The sequence below is a fragment of the Botrytis fragariae genome, assembly GCF_013461495.1.
Source record: "Botrytis fragariae strain BVB16 chromosome Unknown tig00000006, whole genome shotgun sequence".
NCBI lineage: Eukaryota > Fungi > Ascomycota > Leotiomycetes > Helotiales > Sclerotiniaceae > Botrytis > Botrytis fragariae.
Window position 1 is genome coordinate 2,102,879 of NW_023500988.1, and position 21,040 is coordinate 2,123,918.

At 41.7% G+C, this 21,040-nt stretch overlaps 6 protein-coding genes across 6 annotated transcripts; 3 read left to right on the forward strand and 3 right to left on the reverse strand.

The window, feature by feature from the left end:
- Positions 1-3,878: 3,878 nt before the first annotated feature.
- Positions 3,879-7,182, forward strand: Bfra_001817 (putative vacuolar abc heavy metal transporter protein; the record flags this gene model as incomplete). The annotated part of the gene is made up of 3 exons (XM_037332242.1): positions 3,879-4,289; positions 4,355-6,561; positions 6,615-7,182. 3 exons carry the CDS (start codon positions 3,879-3,881, stop codon positions 7,180-7,182), a joined length of 3,186 nt encoding a protein of 1,061 aa, XP_037196396.1.
- Positions 7,183-7,864: 682 nt separating this feature from the next.
- On the reverse strand, positions 7,865-8,928 carry Bfra_001818 (putative cytochrome c subunit protein; the record flags this gene model as incomplete). Its single annotated transcript, XM_037332243.1, has 5 exons — positions 7,865-8,103; positions 8,169-8,269; positions 8,400-8,558; positions 8,648-8,701; positions 8,838-8,928. 5 exons carry the CDS (start codon positions 8,926-8,928, stop codon positions 7,927-7,929), a joined length of 582 nt encoding a protein of 193 aa, XP_037196397.1. The 3' UTR covers positions 7,865-7,926.
- Positions 8,929-15,346: 6,418 nt separating this feature from the next.
- Bfra_001819 (uncharacterized protein) lies at positions 15,347-15,721 on the forward strand (the record flags this gene model as incomplete). The annotated part of the gene is made up of 1 exon (XM_037332244.1): positions 15,347-15,721. The coding sequence occupies one exon, from the start codon at positions 15,347-15,349 to the stop codon at positions 15,719-15,721; it is 375 nt and encodes a 124-aa protein (XP_037196398.1).
- Positions 15,722-17,923: 2,202 nt separating this feature from the next.
- On the reverse strand, positions 17,924-18,218 carry Bfra_001820 (putative cytochrome p450 protein; the record flags this gene model as incomplete). Its single annotated transcript, XM_037332245.1, has 2 exons — positions 17,924-18,111; positions 18,161-18,218. The coding sequence occupies 2 exons, from the start codon at positions 18,216-18,218 to the stop codon at positions 17,924-17,926; spliced, it is 246 nt and encodes an 81-aa protein (XP_037196399.1).
- Positions 18,219-18,272: 54 nt separating this feature from the next.
- Positions 18,273-19,559, reverse strand: Bfra_001821 (putative cytochrome p450 protein; the record flags this gene model as incomplete). The annotated part of the gene is given in 5 exon segments (XM_037332246.1): positions 18,273-18,469; positions 18,483-18,767; positions 18,826-18,898; positions 19,333-19,357; positions 19,402-19,559. 5 exon segments carry the CDS (start codon positions 19,557-19,559, stop codon positions 18,273-18,275), a joined length of 738 nt encoding a protein of 245 aa, XP_037196400.1.
- Positions 19,560-20,537: 978 nt separating this feature from the next.
- Bfra_001822 (putative mfs mdr transporter protein) lies at positions 20,538-20,879 on the forward strand (the record flags this gene model as incomplete). The annotated part of the gene is made up of 2 exons (XM_037332247.1): positions 20,538-20,569; positions 20,609-20,879. 2 exons carry the CDS (start codon positions 20,538-20,540, stop codon positions 20,877-20,879), a joined length of 303 nt encoding a protein of 100 aa, XP_037196401.1.
- Positions 20,880-21,040: the final 161 nt, after the last annotated feature.

The following is a 21,040-nucleotide window of genomic DNA, read 5'->3' on the forward strand; positions in this document are numbered from 1 at the left end:
GCAGTGATGCATCATATCGAAACCATAGTCTCTTGACATATTGGCAATGAAAGAGGTACGAGTGTACATAAGGAGATGTCTGCCATCTCTTTGGTGCTTTGGCGAGTGACGACGAGGGGTATGGAACGCCAATGTTCGGAGAGGATGTTGTCGTAAGCCAGATCGAAATTCGCTACCAGACTTATCACTGTCCTGTGCAGTGCCGTACTTTGACAGTAATACACATGTGCGATACCGATGCTTAATGCCTGAAAGATGCAGATATTCACATGTATGACTCGGATCTGACAGTACTTTGTTTGGATATAAATTATCGTGCTGTTCACGGCTTCGTTTCCCCGGCTGGATAAGTAGGCTTGAAGAATCGCATAGGCATTGAAGGTATATTCTACAGTAGCATAGCAGAGTAGTAACCATGTAGTCGTCTGTATAATAACAACTACCTGGGCCTGATAGATATTATACATCGATTATAGATTACACCGTTACTTCCGGAAGACTTTAAGTAAACCGGCAACATGTAGATACCAATGTAGAATTACTCCACTCTCAACAGTACATGGATACATCTAGGCCATGACCTACCACGTGTCAGTAACCTAGTATCTGACATGCAGTCGATCCTGATTCATTCTCGAGTACTTTAGCGGAAATTCTAGTGTCAGGGATGAAGTGGGGTTTCCCTGCAGAGCAAGAAATTTGGGAGCTTGAGGGATAAGTAGATGAACGCTCAGACCTCTGTGGCTTCGGGTTGTGTGCCAAATGTGTTGCCATTCGATCGTAAAGGTCTAGGCCTCATCCATACTGGGGGGGTTGATGTGATATTACCGGTAGAGAAATTTGTAGGGATAAGAAAATATCCTTGGGCAGTAGACGGTAGACTGTAGATGTTACCTGTAGGTTGCAACCCAGTAGATAGATACAATTAGACGGGAGTTAGACACAACTTACAATTTGCAGATAGGCTTACAGTGTATAGATTAGAATTGTTTTTGGAGTTCGTGCTCTTGTATCACTGTAAGACAATCAAACAACGAAACAGACGGGAGGCAAGAGTACTTACCGAGACTTACCGAGACTTTGCTTCATCATAGCGTTGGTGTACAAGTACCTATGTAAGTAATGAATGCTTCCGTAACGTTGTCGGCCCCCTTATAATATGAAGCTGCTAGCCCCCATACTCATGAAGCAGGAAAGTTTAAAGCCCAACCTGATAGACCATTACTGCTTGTTTTTCTTTCCATAATTAAACCCCTTCTATCTCAATCATGATCAGGGTCCAAGTACGCTTGTGAAGTAGCGGAATATCGAGTACCTAGTAGTTTCAGTCCATATATCTGGGCAATAGCAAGAACATCTCGACTGTTCGTTTTTGTTACACGAGTCGTCGACCACATATATCGGTGCATGATACATATATTGCATACTTTCACAATTGATGGTGTATGGGTTGCATCCTTGAGAGGAATGGTAGGTAGGCGAATTATGCAGTGTACAATACTCAAATCACGACTTAAACTCCATGTGGAGTGAATTCTAGCCTGTCTCCTAGCTTTACTTTCAATCTTCCAAGTCCCAACCCAACCTTCATCGTTCAGGAAGCTTTTCCTCTTTGAACATTTGATGGAGCATATCCAAAGCGCATAGGAACCCTCATCAAGCCAGTTCCCACAGCACCTCCTAACCCCCATTGGTGGACATTATACCGGTACCGACGCTCTAATTGATTTGGATCCGAAGCACACTATGCCTTGATTGAATATCATGCCTGTGCTCTGCTGGCGGTCAAAGAAATGAGGAGGCTCTCATGATTCATCAACCATTAGAAGCATAGTACGAAACAACCGACAGAGATGAAAATACGAGAAGAAACAGAAACAAGCCAAAAAGAAGCGGAACTCGAAAGTCTAAAGGAGATTATATTTGGTATTGCACTCCGTACATTCTTACCGCACCTACGAAACAGCTACCCTACGTACTGTACGTATTATACGTACTATACCTACCTACGTGGTTTATTATTAGTACAACGAATATCATACCCACAAGAACAATCACATTCACCATAGATCAGATCAGTACCCAACTCCATTCACTGACTGCGTTGCAACATAAGAAATTTCAACCCCTTCAACCCCTTCACCCCCTCCCTCTCCCCTCACCCAATCATTGCACATACCAGACAAAGTTTAAATCGATCAGGGAAAATTCGACGGACTGAATCGCCCTTTTATTATATTTTTATTCCTCTTTCGTCTAGACCTTATTGTTGATTGACATAGGATACCAAATATTCAAGGCTTGGGCTTGGGCTTTGGCTTGATTTTATTTTCATATGTTGCATGTGCCTCTCCATCCAAGTCCCTGCACACCCTTTTACCACTCACACCTCTACCTACGTACCTACGTACCTACACCTACACCTACACTTGCACCTGCACCCACACTTTTGCATCGAACCTGGCGCATCTCTTGTCGGCAATCACACTCCCGAAGACAGGTATCCGGGTCCCAATCATTGGATCGATCACAAAAAAAGTTGAGAAGATTTGATTGAGTTCAAGAGCTGGGATATAAAAGCCAGCCGAGAAGCATTGAGAAAGACAGCTAGACCAGACAACTTACAACTTGTTGAGAAGGGTACATTGAGAAGTTGGTTTTTACCCAGAGTGGAAGGAAGTTCAAAGAGAGTATAAAGAAAGGTTTTAGAGAGTGCAAGAGCCCAAGGTAAGATACAAAAAATGTTTATATTTCTTTGAACTTTGTCTATTTAGATCAACAACACCGCCCCCTCCCCGATACAAAGTATCAACCACCACCATCAGAATTACCTACCTATTTACCTATTTACCTATTTACCCATTTACCTACCTACCTACCTACCTACCTACCTACCCTCACGCTCATTCTGACCCTCACTCATACTCTGGGAATTTCATGTCTTTTATACTTTTCTTATCGTAATTTCAACATTCGAAAAACCACAGAATTACAATACATACATACATGCTACAAACATACCATACATATTAGTACCTGATATCTTGCTTGACCTTCCAACAAGTTGTCACATACTGATAATTCACTACTTTCCTACCTCTTGTATAATTCATCTCATCTCATCTCATCTCATCAGTCTTCTTCTACTTCTACTTCTACTTCTACTTCTACTTCTGGCTCTTCGTCTAGTTCTACTTCAAGTTTCACATCTAGTCCTACTTCTAGTTCTATTACCACTGCCAACAGATCATTCACTCTTCTTCGTCTCAATTCATCTTAGAAACCATCTTCCTCTTTCTCTCCGTCTACCTCGTCTTCTTTCTCTTCCCATTCCCACTCCTCTTCCTCTCATCTTCTCATCTTCTCCACCTACTTTTGATCCTCACTTTATGGTCCAAAGCACAAAGTAGGTATTCAGTATTTAAGTTAGTACACGAAGCTATTTAAAGTATTTTTTTTGAGTGAAAGATTCCCCACCATCATCTCCGCCACCATCACTTATTTACAACTCCACAATCACATCTACTATTTGTTGAAGCCCATCCATCTCCTTCTAAACTCGACAACTGCGTTTGTTGGACACACCGCAAATCGCAGATGAATTACTTTAACTCGAACTCCTCTCGCTGATCATTCCTCTTTTAATTCCTTTTTAGGTATCAAGTCCAATTTCAATCGTTTTATACCTCGGTATCGCCACACAGCCAGCCACAGCTACTTTGACATCGCGCTCCCTCGAGATACAAACTTCCAAAAAAAAAAAACTTAAGCTTGCCCCAATCGAAAGGGTCATGAGCCGTCCACGATCGCTTTCAAATCCGGTATACTGATGAGGGAAGGAAGGAAGGGGAAGTCTTTCAAACATAATATAACTTGTAATGGCGGGTGTCGATGAATACTCGAGCTTAAGCTCCAGTATGTATTCAAATGGAACTGGTACTTACACCACAGCGACAATATTGAACCTCACGCACTTCAATTATCCATGGGTTCTTCTGGTCGTCTTTCTTATATCATTCATCACACACAGCATTCTAACTGCGGAATCCTCCGATGAAACTGGACCGATGCTCACAGGTCCTGGGGGAAAACCTTTACCGCGGTCTGCTAGGAGGACAAAACAAGATAAGGATAAGCTCAAGCTGCAGGATTTCACTCCGATTCAGAAATTATTATTTCTTTGGCTTTCAGCTGGTATTCTAGTAACATTTCTCGGCAATGCGATCAACATCGTCGTACACGCTCTTGACAAACGGGAGAATGGTTGGTGGTGTGGCGAAGCAACTGCTGTGAGCATTCACTTTTTCGACTTACCATTTTGGATGAAGTAGACACTGATCATTGTTTCATGCAGATATACGTTTGCGCCTCTCTTTTTTTCTATAGTGTCTTTCTCATTTCGTTGGTCGACACAACACCCTCACCTTCGATTGCACATCAGGTTACATGGTTAGTTGCGCTGGTCGGTGAGATTGTACTTCTTGCCGCTTCGCTATCTTTATATACCTCAGCTCACCGGGAACTCAACTCGCTCTTCAACTTCAATCCGGACTTTCACAAATACGCAACTCAATGGGAAATTGTTGAGCTGGTACTCGATGCAATTCGGGTAGTTCTACTTTTCTTCTGTGTAGCTTTTTATTGCATCTTCACTTTAGAACGTTCAATTAAAGGCAAAAATAGAAGTCGGCAGAGCAGCAGTGAGCCTGATGAGAACAGTCCCCTTCTTTTCAACGGCCGAGCGAATGGAAACGGCCATGTCTCTGGAAATGGCTCAATTGCAAATGCGTCAGCTTCCGACTCCTTATCGTTGAATGGGCATGCGACTGCGAATGGTTCTGCAGCACAGGGCGTTGACATTCAAGGAAGACCGATTGGTCAGCAGCGTGTGGACGAAGTGCCTGCGTTCTACAAGCCTACAACAGCTACAACGAAAACTTGGTGGGAGTATTTGAAAGGATACTCACTCTTCTTTCCATACCTCTGGCCAGCTAGATCCGTTCGCTTGCAAATAGTAGTAGTTGTTTGCTTCCTTCTTGTCGTCATGCAGCGAATAGTGAACATCGCGGTTCCTTTGCAAGTCGGAAGGGTTACTGACGCGCTTACTGGCGATGATGATCAAGAAGTTACAATGCCATGGTTGTCCATTTCTCTTCTCATTGCTTTCAAGTTTCTCCAAGGATCTTCTGGAATTCTAGGGGCTGCTAGATCTGTTCTGTGGATTCCAATTTCTCAGTATTCATACAAGGCCTTGACCACAGCCTCGTTTGAGCATGTTCATGGTTTAAGTTTGGATTTCCATCTCGGAAAGCGCACTGGAGAAGTTCTATCAGCACTTAGTAAGGGTAACGCCATCAACAATTTCCTAGAGCAAGTAACCTTCCAGGTTCTTCCAATGATATTCGATCTTGGAGTTGCCATCGGTTATTTTGCATATGCCTTTGACGCATACTACGCTCTCGTGGTTAGCATCATCACCTTTTCCTATCTTTATCTTACCATTCGGATGGCAAGATGGCGATCGGATCAACGTCGACAAATGCAGAATCTCAGTCGCGAGGAGGATGCTGTCAAGAATGACTCTTTAACGTCTTATGAGACTGTTAAATACTTCAACGCTGAAACTTATGAATTTGATCGTTACCGACAAGCGGTTTCGGCATTTCAAAAGATGGAATTCAAAGTGACTATTTCTTTGAATATCCTCAATATCAGTCAAAACTTGGTCTTCATGGCTGGACTTCTTGTAACTTCTTTTATCGCTGCATACCAAGTCACAACTGGTAAACGTCAAGTGGGACAGTTTGTGACTCTCATCACATATATGGGACAACTTCAACAGCCTCTAAATTTCTTTGGTTCTTTCTATCGAGGAGTCCAAAGCGCTATGATCAGTGGCGAACGTCTCCTTGAACTATTCAAAGAAGAGCCGACTGTCATTGATGAGCCAAGTGCGAAGCCACTGCCAGCATGTGAGGGCCGAATCGATTTCAATCATGTTAAATTCTCTTATGATACCCGTAAACCTGCACTGGAGGACTTGAGTTTTACCTGCAAGCCAGGCACCACTACAGCATTTGTTGGAGAGTCCGGAGGAGGAAAGTCCACTGTCTTCCGGCTCCTCTTTCGATTTTACAATACCCAGAATGGCAGTATTCAACTAGATGGTCACGACATTAAAGATGTCACCATAGACTCACTAAGACATCACATTGGTGTTGTGCCACAGGACACAATTCTCTTTAATGAGACTCTTATGTATAACCTCCGGTATGCCAACCAAGACGCGACGGATGAAGATATTTACAATGCCTGTCGAGCTGCTTCGATCCATGACAAGATACTTGCATTTCCGGATGGTTACGATACGAAGGTTGGTGAGCGAGGTCTTCGTCTCAGTGGCGGTGAGAAGCAACGAGTAGCCATAGCACGAACCATCATCAAAAATCCACGAATCATTATGCTTGATGAAGCTACTGCCGCATTAGATTCTGATACTGAACAACACATCCAAGAAGCATTAAAGACCTTGTCCGAAGGCCGTACCATGCTAGTCATTGCGTAAGAATTCCGATTAATTTTTATTCGCATTTCACTAATTTTTATAACTATAGCCATCGATTGTCCACTATTACCAATGCAGATCAAATATTGGTTCTTCATGCTGGACGAGTTGCTGAAGCTGGAACCCATAGTGAACTATTACTCAAGAAAGGTCGATATGCGCAGATGTGGAAGAAGCAAATCAGAGCCGAACGAGCAGCTGAGAAAGCATCCGAGATGGTAGCTAGAGCCAGAGCTCTCAGTGAAGCAGCTTCCATCCAGACTCCTAGTCACTCTGGCAAGGTCAAAGGTGGCAATACGGAAGTGAGCGAATATGAGGCAGATCACGACAGTGACATAAATCTTGTCGCTAAAGTGGAAGCGACAAGAGCTCTTGCTCGTACTCCAGAGAGCCGGATCAATGATGACAGTTCTAGCTCTAAATCTAGTTCTAGTTCAGACACGGATGTCCCCAAATCAGATGAGGAAAAGCAAACTGGAAACGACAAATTTGACGGGAATAAGAGTGCCGACAAAAGTGGCGGTTCGAGGCCACCTCAAGGAAGCAAAGTACATCTAAGTAGGGACACAAAACAATCAATTGACAGATGGCAATCTGATCTTGAGGCCTCAATTTGAATGTCTTTCCAATTGCCTCAAACTAATACGAAGACATTCTTCTACTATATATATTCCTCAACGGCCGCCGTTACAAATTGCATGGACTGGTGGCATAGGGGCTCCTTCCATTTCACTTCAGCGCGAATGGATTGGTGTGCTTCTTATCATTGAGTATCGTTGAGCTTTTTTTGCCCTTGATTAATTCACGGGTTCATTCACAATACCCCCTTACACAACTCGCAAAATTTTGCATTTGCTGTTCAGCTGTTTATAATGCACATGCACATGGCGACGATGATTCACGACTCAAGCATAAATGAAGCATGTTTGGAGGTTAGCGATTGGTTTTTTATTGTTTTTTTATCAACCGGATTATAAATTTGAGCTCGGGAAAGGGCTGGCTTGCGATATGGAGATGAAAACGTGTGAGCTTGGAGCTAATTTGCTGGAAATTCGTGGGTTTTGGTTCGCTTCAAAAAAGAATGGGGGGTGGACAAAATGACACGGAAAATTTGTGCTTTACATAGAAATATTGGAGCAATTCCACACCAAACAAAATAATCGAATGAGAATAAAAGCAGGCAGTTCAAAATTGAAACTTTTAGGTATTGAAAATCGATCATGGAAGCGCACCTTGCATGTAATCAAATCGAGCACGACTAGTGAAAGGTTGTGGGAACATGTCAACTTCGCGCTCTACTATTCTACATTCCTAACCCCGTCTAACATTGTCAACGCATCCGACACCCCTTCCCTCTCCCTTTATCTGTATTCCGGTTTAACGAAATCAGCAAAGGTCTTTGGCTCTTCGTAGTTGTGGTGTCCATCATCGTGGTGATCGTGGTGGTGGTCGTGAGCATCTTCTTGTGGACCAACATATTCCATCTTCAAAACGTTTCCGCACTCTGGGCAACGCTCGACGGGGCGGTCGCGGGACATCTGGGGAAGAGTTAGTACTGGAAGGTGGGATGCGGAAACAAGAGTGAAAGGTTTGTCAGACGTACTGTAAGCCAGATAGTAACATGCGAGTCAACTGGGTATCCAGTGCAACCGGCATATTGTTCGTCACCGAAAGACTTGACAATGATTGGGTTGTCCAACGTGCCTATACATCCCTCATCGATTAGCAAATTCCTTCTGTTTTAATTCCATCCGTTCCGCTTATCTCACTTCCCAAACCTCATACACGACAATCCAAGCCCAACATTCCTCCTAAGAGACCCACGCAAGCGTACCTTTTCGGGAAGCATCCAAAGGCTTCATATCAAAAATATCAACTCCCTGCATCTTTCCCAAGATCTCAAGACGCTCGAGACCAGTCGCTTGGTCGAGATCGGTAGGGACGGTTCCTGGCGCGGCACCGGGTCCCATGAGATCGGCTTCGGTCTTGATTTCTACACGTGGTGCGCATTATATATCAGTCCATTTGTCCCCATCTCTCCTTCCCCATTTTCCCGCGCCCCGGCTTTGCGAATAAACACACCTTCGAACTTCTTAATCTTTCTGTCGCTCGATCCGGCCGGTGGTGCGGCTTCTCCTAAGCATAACAATTAGTCCATGAGTCTCTCAAACCATCCTCTCGCAGTCTATCTTTTTCTCAAGCTTCAAACCCAGGATCTTCGGTACCCGAGGTCGAATAGTTTTCGGGATACGACAAACGAGGATTAACATACTTCTGATGATACTAGACGAGAAGCTGCGTCTCACGACGGGAGAGACGGCTGCTCTGCGAGCAGCAGCAATGGCTGAGCGTTGGAGAAACATGGCGGGTGTGTCAATTGAAGATGCGGTAGTGGTACGATTTGTAGGTATTTTTGGAGATTTCGTGATGTTGCTTGGAATGAGCCGCTAGTGGGTGTGATTAGTAAGCTAGGCTATTGATACACAAATGAGATGAGAGGTATTGAGGATCACGTGTGTGGTGTGATCAAATGGGAAGGTGGGGATTGGTGGTGATGTGCGGCTTGGACTGGTTTTTTAGATGTTTGGGATGAGATTTTGAAATGCTGTGTAAAATCAACCAGCCATGACTTTTGGTTTGGTTTGCTAATGGAAGATTGTTTTTTCTCTTCAGTTCACACTTTTTCTTTTGCAGATTAAAGAAGTTCCAGATAGTCTATGGAATTGCTTCCCAATGCTGAAAAGCAGTCTCTGAGGACTGAGGGGTCGGTGAGGCGAACTCATCTAGTTTTTCATTTATATTCATTGTAAGATCTTTTAGCCAAGTTAATATTGGCAGTTGTCTTTTTTTTGTTACTTTCATTCGATGACACGATTCTCCGGAGTTGCATCGTCATCTAGAAGCTCTTGAGCGTTGTAAGTACTCTACCTAAAGTCCATCAATGGAGTTAGTCAATATTTTTCAGAATCTCTGACATTCTACACCATCAACGATCTTGATAAATCTCATTTTGCTCTAAAGGAGAAGTCTAGGAGGTCATCTTTTGATAGAGGTTCTCCAAAGTATCAATAGTTCAATACTTCAAATGCACTCTCTTCACAAAATCTTACAAAATCTCTCAACCCTTCATTGTATTTTAATTATTTTTCTTGAAACGATGAGCAGAGAAAATAGTTGTTTTCCTTCCATCAAATATAACAAATCGTTTCCTCCTATTTCTTTCTGGCTAAATGGCCGCAGTCCTGAAGAGCAATATATTCGGAATCAAATATGTGATATGAGTTATGTTCGGTTTTTGGTGAAAGTAGCTCTTCAGGTTCCTATCACCTCCTCCACGAGCAACATTTCCAGTTGTTATTATACGTACCTAGTATTTCAGATAAAAAGCATAGTCTACACGATCAGATACAAGTGGATCAAAGAGGACCACTCTCATAAGATCTTTGCTAGGTAGAAACAGCAGATTGCTGACCGTACGTTCGCCATTCAATACAACAGATGGCTACGGAAATTCTCCAACTCATAAATACGTTTAGTTGTCATGAGCCATTTGAGAAGAACACTGTCAATCTATAGGGTGCTGCTCTAGTTAAATGGCTGCAAAATGAAAAGATCATATAGAAGTGCGGATGTATGCACTCACCCATACCACTTCAAATCGCCCGTTATCTGATCTATGCCTGAATAATCGTGCTCAGATGAAGAGACACTAACCGTAGGCTTGTGATCTATACCCACACAGAAATCTGTTGAGGACTTCTGCCGCGCAGAAGGTCGTTCACGAATTCAGTGCATCTACTTGGAAGTACCTGATTTTAGATTCTAAGTTCCCACTTCCTGGCTCTTGGTTGCCTATGTTCTCACCTGGTGGCTACACAATACTCAAAGCAAAATAGTAGTGATTGAAGGATCGAAAAGTCTCCTCTCCCCTTCCTTCATCACTCATGCTCTGCTAGTGGCTGATTAGGCACGAGTAACATACTAAGTATGCTTGATCTAAGCACATGGCTAGCATCACAAAACACTTAGTCTAGTGGGTTTCACAAGATCATCCCCTCGTCCACCCTGACATAGAATCATAAGATACATTACTATTCATCTTGACAACCACTTAGTTAGCTGAAGAACGGGATTTTCCAGACATGAACTCGATTCTGAACCACATGATCGTTAATATCTTCAAGGTAACGCTACAATCAAGAGCTACTCATTGACTAATCACTTCTTTCCTCACTTATCAAGATCCATGGTAGACAAAATCATCACCAGTCACCCCACCACTCCATTTCGAGCCTTGAATTGGAATAAAAGAGACTCAATATGAAAAGGATTGACGACCCTGGAAGGAAAATTACAGTGAGAGTAACACGATCATTCATTATTATACACCAAAAAATACTTACATAGAAGGATTCTTCTAGGGTTACGACTTACACTATGCATGCATACAGCCTAAAAATGCCGCAATATCCAGGATCTAGGGCTTACGGTCGCATTCGGTCACAACATGTCCCTGGATAGCTTTGGAAGCCTGAATTCGAAAATTTGTATTGGGCGCATTTACCAAACAAGTTCTCCAATAGTGAGTAATAGAGGACAAATGATCATAACCCTCACTAATAGGATTCAGAGGCTCCATTATCCCCTGAAGATAGCAACTAAGATATGTCAGCTCAAGATTCGAGAAGAATCGTAGATTTCCCGGATGTAACCAAAATCAAGCTATCGGCAACAATGGCGTGTGTATTGTTAATTTAGTTGGGGTTATTGCATGCCCATATCTACTCTTATTTATCTCCCCTGCAACCTTGTCAGAAATACGGTATTCTCATTTGCTACCGGAACACGGCAGGGATTCAAATACATGACGGCCATGTGGGATTTAGAGCCACGCTCCATAATATCGCCACACGCCTGCATACTTCTAAATATTGGATCGTTTATTGGAATATTAGCAAAGGCTACCCAAGACTGTTCTTCTTTGTACAAGCACAAGTACAGGTATAAGTTCCGGGCTCAAGACTTCAAATTTTTATTTGGTTGTATAGTAGTCGTATTTTGGGGTCGAGAGATATCTCCAAGCCTCATTCGAAATCCTCTTCGCCGACTTCATCACCCAAGTCACAACTTTTCTCGTGGCAAGCTTATCTCAACTCGAGACCAGTGACTTGTCATTGTGGGGAACGCTCGATGTACCACAACTACCTCTCTATAAATTAACAAACGTGTGTTCTCTAAATGTCATCTTGGCTGTTTACCGAGACTAATGCCAGTATTCTAGGCGCCACAAACATCGCTGCAGAACACTTGTGGAGCAATTCCAAATACGGGACGTACCGTATACTATGACTAGGCCATACGTAGAGGATATATAGCTCCCGGCGGAATGAGCAAAAGGTACATTGAGACAGATACCCCTACTCACATAGCAAGGATTGTTTGCTAATGCGATAGTACAATAGCGTCATCCTCATTAACGGGCAGTTTTCTGTGTCACTTTTTGATGCCTCTTGTACAGCCAACTTCTGGCTTTCTAAGTTTCATTTTCACCCGGGTAAGACGCACCGGCTTCGTCTTATAAATCCAGGTACAAAAGAAAACGAGAAATTCAATATCGATAGGTATGCATTGACAGTTATTGCTGTTGATTTCATTCCAGTTGTACCATATGACATGAATGTGTTAACTGTAGAAGTTGGACAGCGCACAGACGTGACACTTAAAGCTATTGGCAAGATAGGATCATCATATTGGATGCATTCCAACTTTAGCCAACTGTGTGTATCTAACCCCAGTCTATAGCCGAACGCTCTAGCTGTGGTATTGTACGACGGCGCCAATCCAAGCAGTAGGCCCAAGTCCACACCATTTCCTTATAATGAAACGAATTGCTTGAATGTAAGCGGCCCACTCTTAAGACAATGCATGAAAGTACCATCTCTAACCAGACATTCAAGATCCCCTTGATACAACTACACCCCATATGTCAAGAGTACTCCGCCAGTCACACCACAAGTCACCCAAACGATAGACATAAATTATGTTATCAATGCCTCCGGCATGTTTCTATTCACATTCGGTGGCAGCTCTTTCCGGGCGGGTTATTCTAACCCTAGCCCCAGCGGAACCACAAAAGTTGCATACTGCGATTCTAGTAGGGAAAATTGTATTGAATTATAGCCTGAGATTGAGAGTATAGGATTTCATTGTATAAATTATTTCACCTCTGAATATATACAGCGGGTAAAGTCGAGCTTATTGTCCTTCCTCTTTGGAGAAGAAGTTTTGGTAGTGGCCGATGCAGTAATTCAACGTTGAGAACATCTACTTTTTTTCAGTACAGCATGACGTCAGAAATTGTGCTCAGGTCCAATAGAAGTTAGAGCGTTGTCGGATATCAGAAGGTGACAGGACAATTTGTCCCAAAAAAGACTCAATACTGCTCCCATGATGCTCTACAATTGTGTTCAACAATGTGCTTTTACATGTAATCTCAGGTCTGAATAAGATAAGCCCTAGATTGTCCCGCCTGCTACTCATATTCTACCGCGGTTTGTCCATGTCTTCCTCGTTGTTAAACAAAGTATAAAGTAAACTCTCAATATTGTTTGCTATAGGGTTTATTCAATATAGAGGAGGTTTCACAATACTTGTTAGATATATGACCGCCTAAGATGCACGAGTATTCTCGTAGTTTTTGAATATAATTGGACTACCATTCATAGATATACTGAGGTAATAAGCTTCTATATATATGTATGCTCCGGTATAACATCATGGAGCTATTCGCCACAATGCTTCGCCAGTAACTTCCGTTAGATGGTATGGCTCGTAAGTACCTTGTGGGCGCATTCTAGATATCTATGGTGATACACATGAACTTGAGGCCCATGTTTGACATCAGCAGTACCCAGCATCCCTTAATCGTTTCAAACATGTATGAGTTGTTATTTCATATCATCGGGTAGGCTTTTCGCACCAACTATAATCTATGAATTTTCCCGTCATGGTATACTAAACGATATGGTACTTCCACGAAACCGCTCTGAGCCTCCAAATTTGATTCAACACATTTCTCAACTTTTGTTGAACACTAGTGAAAGTATGCACCAGACTTGTGGAACATCACCCTACAATCCCCCTTTATATAATGTACTTCCTTGCGTGGTCATCACTCTGACCTCTCATATGAGAATACTTTGTGGCGGCGCGGGTTTTGCTTCTCTCTTCTTTCAAACGGGATAAGGATCTTATAGTGTCCTTATTAGCTTCAGGAGATCTGTCCCTTCTCTTCTACCCGGTCTTGACCCAGAATTTAATCCACTTGGTTATAAGATATTTGAAGTTTATGCAGATGTATATATGGGCGCCAATCTTACTCCTGAGTTGATTCAGAAACTAAGCGAAATAATTCCCAGCTCTTTTGCATTATTTATTGCATAAGCATCTTGCCTTTTGCTAGCGATGCTACTACTGCCTCTCTAAGAGTGCTACAACTACGCTTCCCAACATATGCTTTCTTTGCCAGTACCTATGCTGTTACTATCCGTTTGGATGTCGAGTTGGACATTCATGACTGTCTGAATTCACACTACACCATCGATAACCTGATTTTCAAAGATTACACGACCTTCATCTTTGGCAGTCCACAACTATCGTTGCGTTTTGTGCCTCTCGAAAGTTGCCACTCTCACCATCCAAATCTTTTTTTACCCACGAATCAACCATATCCCAACTCCTTGACACTGGACTTGATAAAGATCACATGAGGGGAGGAACAGATATATTGACGTCTCAATTGAAAAATAAAAATCCTGCGGTACAGGTGCACTCTCGATGTCTATAGCTAATTATCCACAGTGATGTAGAGTTACGAGGCCGTATGTAGATATTCTCTCTATTTTCACAGTAGGCACTTGAGCCGTACTAGGTTCTTGGAAGTCAGAAAGTCAACGGATCCTGTTTGCAAGCAATGACGTAGAAGTGCCACTATTCTGTATCTATTCAGACTTTACATATTCTTGTACCTTGATTTCGTAATCATCAACAATAATAAAAGACTAAATATAAGCCATGATATAGATACTGAAAATATACTCCAATGATATACCCGCTGTTACCATCATCATTGCGTAGTTTGCCTTATCTCCAGTATAGTTTGATTCATACATCGTTCTCGATATCTTGATAGGAAGTATTAAATATCATTCCATGAGACTCAAATCAAAAATCTGGAAGACTTTATATAATCGGATAGTTGATTCTCAATCATCTTAAACGGTTTCTTCTCGGTGGTTATCATGTTCCTCAGGATTCGCTTGCAAGAAATGCATCGAACTTCTACCTTCTAGCTCCATTTTCGTTCAAGGTTGTCGTGACTTGCAGTACAATACAGTACGGTTGTTTCGAAACATTCAGTGGTGAGTGATTGATTTTGATAGGAATTGTGCGATTTCTTGATCTAAGTTTGAGATTAGCGTAAATCAATACAGCTCATCTTGTATGAACAACTTACTTACTAGCCTGAATAGTTCAAACTAGTAAAGGTTTGTTTTTATAAATTCAGAAAGAAAGTTGTAATCATCAGGTGACCTCTAGACAACTTTTTTGGATACCATACTTCTTCGACGCTAAGTGTTCATTATTCTTACTACTGTTAGGTAAGTCTTGTATATTCAACAATGATATTCGTGGCTGAACAAATTCAAACAAACAAATCTCAAACCCATTCTATCAAAACAACCTTATTGTCTTGTATTTGATTTGACTTATTACGATACCATGTTTACCAATACTTCTAAGTCATCGAATTCGAATCTAATTTTAGAGATTCAAAATCCAAATCAGGAATATCAACCTGATAACGACGAGATGGTTAACGTTAATGAACTGAATGCAGAGCAACGTCAAGAACTTGCTCAACTTCGTCAAGAACTCATCGCAGCTCGCGTACAAGCTGCTACACTCGAGGAAAGACTCATTCATAAAGATATCCAAATCCAGGCTCGAGATGCTCAAATCCAGGCACGAGATGCTCAAATCCAGGCACGAGATGCTCAAATCCAAAAGCTCGAGAGACATATTCAAAGCATGTACATTCTATCACCAGGATTTGTTTTGTTCCTATTAGCGATTGTTTTGTTTAGGAAAAATTAATTCGCTGCGCGTAAGTTTTTCAAAAAATAAGTGGTGTCAAATTTCTAACATCATTTCAGAATTAATTTCAACCTGTATCCTTCAAAAATTGAGTTCATTACTTTTTCCCCAAAATAAGTGATCATTCAAGGATTCTTTACAAGGGGAGTCTATGAATGGATATAAGAAGGGTATTATATTTAAGAAAGATAACTTTGTCTTTTTTGATTTAGGGAAAGCTCGAGAGAATCTCAGAAGTCGCTTGACACGATTAGCTTGTCTCAAGCTTGTGTCACGGATAGATGTCATCATGCCTTAGGCATCAACGTCTCATATGGTCGACGCTCTTGTTTTTGTTCCTCCTCTCGAGCTCTTAGTAGAACATCATATATCCTACCTCGATCCTATTCCTTGTAATGTGATGATATTTTTAATTCAGTTGGCTATTGAAACTATTTATGTGAATGATTTAAAATGCTTGCGAGGCGAATATCATATGCCTGGACAGCCCCGAAGAAAATGAATCGTGTTATAAACAGTCCAGCGAAAGGCCTTGCTTGGTCTGAAAATCGAAAAATAATACATCAAGATGGAAACTTTCGCGCAAAGGATTATTTCTCATTCTTGAATGAAGACTTCAGAATTCAAATGTAGAGATCCTTCATCTCAAATCCTTCGCCATGGTTTCAAAAAAGCCCTCTTCAAAGGCTGATGGAGGGTGGTAGTTGGACATACAAGTTTGGGAATTCGTGAAACCGTAAGATCCGGTAATTATGAATGTATCTAGGTAGAAAGGAAAGATACGATATTGATTCATGAAGTCCTACTATAGTATAGATGAACTACCGAGGTGAGGAAGAGCAGATTTTAAGCGCCAATTTTGACCAGGGCGGGCTATTTCCAGGTTCAACTATGCGAGGACGGCACCAACAAGGTAGCAATGTGATAGGATTCGACTGACTTGGACGTAGATGAGTTCAAATACTGAGGACTGCGATTGAGTGTTTCATTTGTTTAATCTCCACTCCCAATATCTGCAATTTTGTAAGGAAGCACGATGCAATTGTTCATATCGAATTTGTTTGAATCTCCGGTTTCCCGACCAAGCACTTTTGAGAACCTACATAGGCACAATTTTTTTAACATCTTTTTCTACTTGAAAAATACTTGAAAGTGTGGTCTGAGAGTTCCGGATGTATTCGAAGGTGTCAAGAGACAGAGGTCTGTCTGCACTTGTTCAAGGCTCAATGCTCAATCCCATTCCCGCTCCCCCTTTATAGGCGAAACCCCGGCAATTAAATCAGTTAATTAAAACCACATATCTGGAACAAGTGCATTTCAATATTTCCTCACAATATCAACTTTTATGTTATATAACATTTAAAACCCTTATATATACGGATTTTCTCAAACAACATTTCAAATTAATGATTGCTCAATTTGATATCGAACACTAAAAAGAGCGAAACGTTTTTGATCGTTTGGATTTTCTGTCCTGTCCCCCATGTATCATTCTAGCCAGTAAAACTTCCAGAAATGATCTACATGGATCGTTGAATAACAGATAAAAATCTGACATAAGATTTCTCAATTTATCCTTCTACTAGGGTCTCGTAAATATCAAATTATTCGACGTCGGCTTGAGAAAGCATCGTTTAGTTTTTTTGGAGTAATTCCTCGAAAGTTGTGTCAAGCTTTTAGGAAAGAACTTTTTATGTATATCATTCTCCGATTTTAAATGTGGTCTTATTCATGTCCACCTTCATGATATGGTCAATGGATAAGGAAAGTAAAGCGGTTAAAACTGCCTCTTAAGAAGATTCAATAGAATTGGAATGATTAATATAAATAATCAAGTGCTGTTGTTCAGCATCAAATCTACTTTTAGTATAGATATGTGAGCGGGGAAGCACGAATAAAAATGCTTCTTTTTTTCAAAGGTGAGTTGGACCGAATACCAGAAAGCACTAAAATGGGTTCCGAAGTTTGTGAATTTCAAATCTGGATAGAAGGATTAGGAGCATTCGATTGTAAAAATCAGTTCATCCTCTAAGCGTATGTAAGCGGCAATAGAAATTCGGTATGGCAACTCAAAATGAGACACAATCATATGCTCCAGAGACTATCTCGTTCCTTCACCAAAACATGTGCTGCAAAGAATCTGCCTGGACAGGAGTATTTTCCATGACCAAAATGCATGTTGTTCTTATCAGTCATGGCGAATTAATGAAGGTTGCTTTGTCCTGGCTTTTGCCTCTCGTGATCAAAGCGAAAGCCCTGAAAAACACCAGGATCGAGAGTTACAGACTCGAGAGTAATCGGCACGACAGGTACTACCATATGAACGCTCTTTGGAAGTATTGTGCCATCGGAAAGGTTTATATCTTCCATTGCAGCATGTTTGAAACCAACTAACCGCGTTAGAAGCGTGTCTGCATAAAGCAACTACAAAAAACTTACTAAGACTGGGACCGTTTAGTCGTTGTGACTCTTTCATAAAACTGTCAAGTTCCCTCATTTTTGTGAGCGTCGTCTTCTGCCAACCGCCATCCTCCTTTAGAGCCTGCAAGATCTATTCTCGAAGTGATTCGAGGTATTCTGGATGAGCAATTATGTCATAAAGAATCTGAGTTGCCGTCATAGAAGTTGTATGAACAGACGCCAACGCCAAAACAAGTAGTCTATGAACTAGCTCTGCCGGTTGCCCATCCCGCTCGTTCCATGCCTCATCAATCAACCATTGCAGAAAATCATCTGGTGGGTTGTAATCTAGATCGTTGACTGTTTCCATTCGCCTGCGCTCTTCCACAATAAGTGTGATTAGTCTTTGCGCGTTGTGAAGATTCCGAGAGACGGCCCAAGTAGCGGGCGTGGGATATGGTGATGCGTTTGAGGTAGGGCGGAATGTCTCTCATTTGAATTGCAACTCGGAAGACGTTCTCCGGAAAGATTCTTTGGATTCCCATCCATTCCTTGTTGCACTTCAAGGAGGCAACTGATATTCGTGCAAAATCATGCACAACCAACCTTACTACGGTGTCAAACCCAAGTATGGAAACCCATTTATCTGGAAAGCGTTAGTTTATGATAGCTGCCGAAGTAAAAGTGGTTTGTAGAAGCCGAACCTTTGCACGGAGGTATCTCTTGCATTAATGCCCATTTCATTTCTTCATATATCAAAGGCACAAAGAGACCAAGCTTAGAGGCAAATCGAGTATGAATGGCATGAGTGTGAAGGTTACCACGCAGTAATATATCGACAGTGTTATAGTTGCCTTGAAAATTCTACATACAGGTCAGTACAAGGCTTTCAAAAGTTGAAAGCGGTGTAATATTCAAAGAGAATTTAACATTTCATACTATTTGAATCATCTAATTGGATCTAGACAGTGAAAACTTGTGATTGTTGTTGGACTGCAATTCAGACTACTAAAACCTCCCTGGGTGACTTGCCTCAATATTTGCAACCATGGAGCTGGGTTTTTCTTCCGGAATGGCTCGAAGCTCATTGACGTACTTGTTAGGCACAACTAACATATCGTTCCCATTTATTTTGAAAAATTGATCTTTGTACTAAGTACTTATCAGAACAATGATTCATAGAGTCATCGATGCAGCAGTGAAGGCTTTACCTGATGATATCTTCTTGAAGGAGGTCTATTGCATTGTTGAGATACTGAACCCTCGCGGGTTAGGCCTACCTCAGGCCAACAATAGGAGCTTTCACTGCAGCATTGCCATGGGGAAAGGATACAGCCCTGAGCCACGAACCTAATAGAATGGCACAGATTGCGACCAGTGCCAGTACCGGTTTTGTTGTTGAAGCCTCTCCATAACCCCTAAACTCTATGAGGGCCATTTTAATCGAAATCGTCAACTCTCTGATCGGTCTGTATCTCAGGAAGTCCAGTAATTCCACTCAATAGCATATAAATGAATCTTCACCTCTAATGCCCTTCCCCGCACTTTCTACATTTCTTAGCTAACAATATCTTCGATCCTAAGGTTCCCATTCTTACTGTCCCAATCTAGCACTTGCTCCATAGCTTTGCTGCCAATGCACGAATCCTTCGCAATATGATATAATGAGGCACAAATAAGACATGTACATATGCATTCATCTTCTGCGGTGACAGTAGCATCTGTATGCGCGGCTAACAAGGATACTTCCAGGTTCTCATGAATCGAAATTGTCATGTGTCGGTGTTATTTGGATATGTACTCCGTTTGCTAACTCAATTACTCACCTGGCCTAGTGTGCATACCTGGTTCGTATAGAAGTTTGATGGCTTCGCGGGGACAAAAAAGCAATACAAAGAACATACTTAAATAAAAATTATACGTCGAAAATACTCACATTTCTATACTTATATACTCATATCAATTTGTGTCGTAATATTTTGACTTAGTACAAAATATTGAAAACACCGTAGATACCGTAGACACAGCAGAGTTCGGTAAATGGTCTTAGTAATACATATAACGTCATCATAACGTATCTCCATCACGGAGTATTTTGCAAGATCCGATTGGCTAAAACGAAATACATGAATCTTACAACCAAAAGCCTCCTTGCTAGTGCTCACCTTGTACAGTATGAAAGACATGATCATTTTCAATTGCAGCAAATTGAATTTTTAGTGGATTACAGACGTGGATATTAACGAACTTGCGAGCGATCAAGGGATACATGGACCCAAAATTACCCAATGTTGTATTCTACGAATTCTGTTGGACCGCAACCCCAACACTTTCCAACATGCTTTCAACTTGGTACTACCTACTAGAAATGGAATAGACAGAAAGTAGCGGTGTCTATAGAAACAAAAAGCCCAAAATGATTGCGGTCACACCTCAAGTGAGCTGCCAGTACTTTCACTGACTTCTCTTACCCTGTACAATCACCAGTCTAGAGATCATGGAATACAATCCAACAGGCGCGCCGAGAGCTTCTAGTGCCGTCAAAGATAACAGTCAAGTGGTTATGATGACAGCCGATGAAGAGAAAGCAGCAGCAACAATGCCTACGGGAGATGGAAAACAGGACCACGATGCAAAACTCGAGACCGGACCAGGTCAGCTTGTGAAATTGCCAGAAAGACAAAGAACTGTACATGGCATCAAAGTATTGACAAGTCATTTCCTTCAAGCTGACCCTATGGTCATGCCTAAACAATAGTGCGGGGATTGACGAGAGTATGCCTTTTAGTGGGTCCTGTTGGTTGTCGCCATTCTCTCGAATCTTTGCTTCTATGCCATTGATAATACAATTGTAGCTGTGATTCAACCTGTATCTCCTGCTAAAGCGAACAAGTACCGTGTGCCAAACTTACACCATAT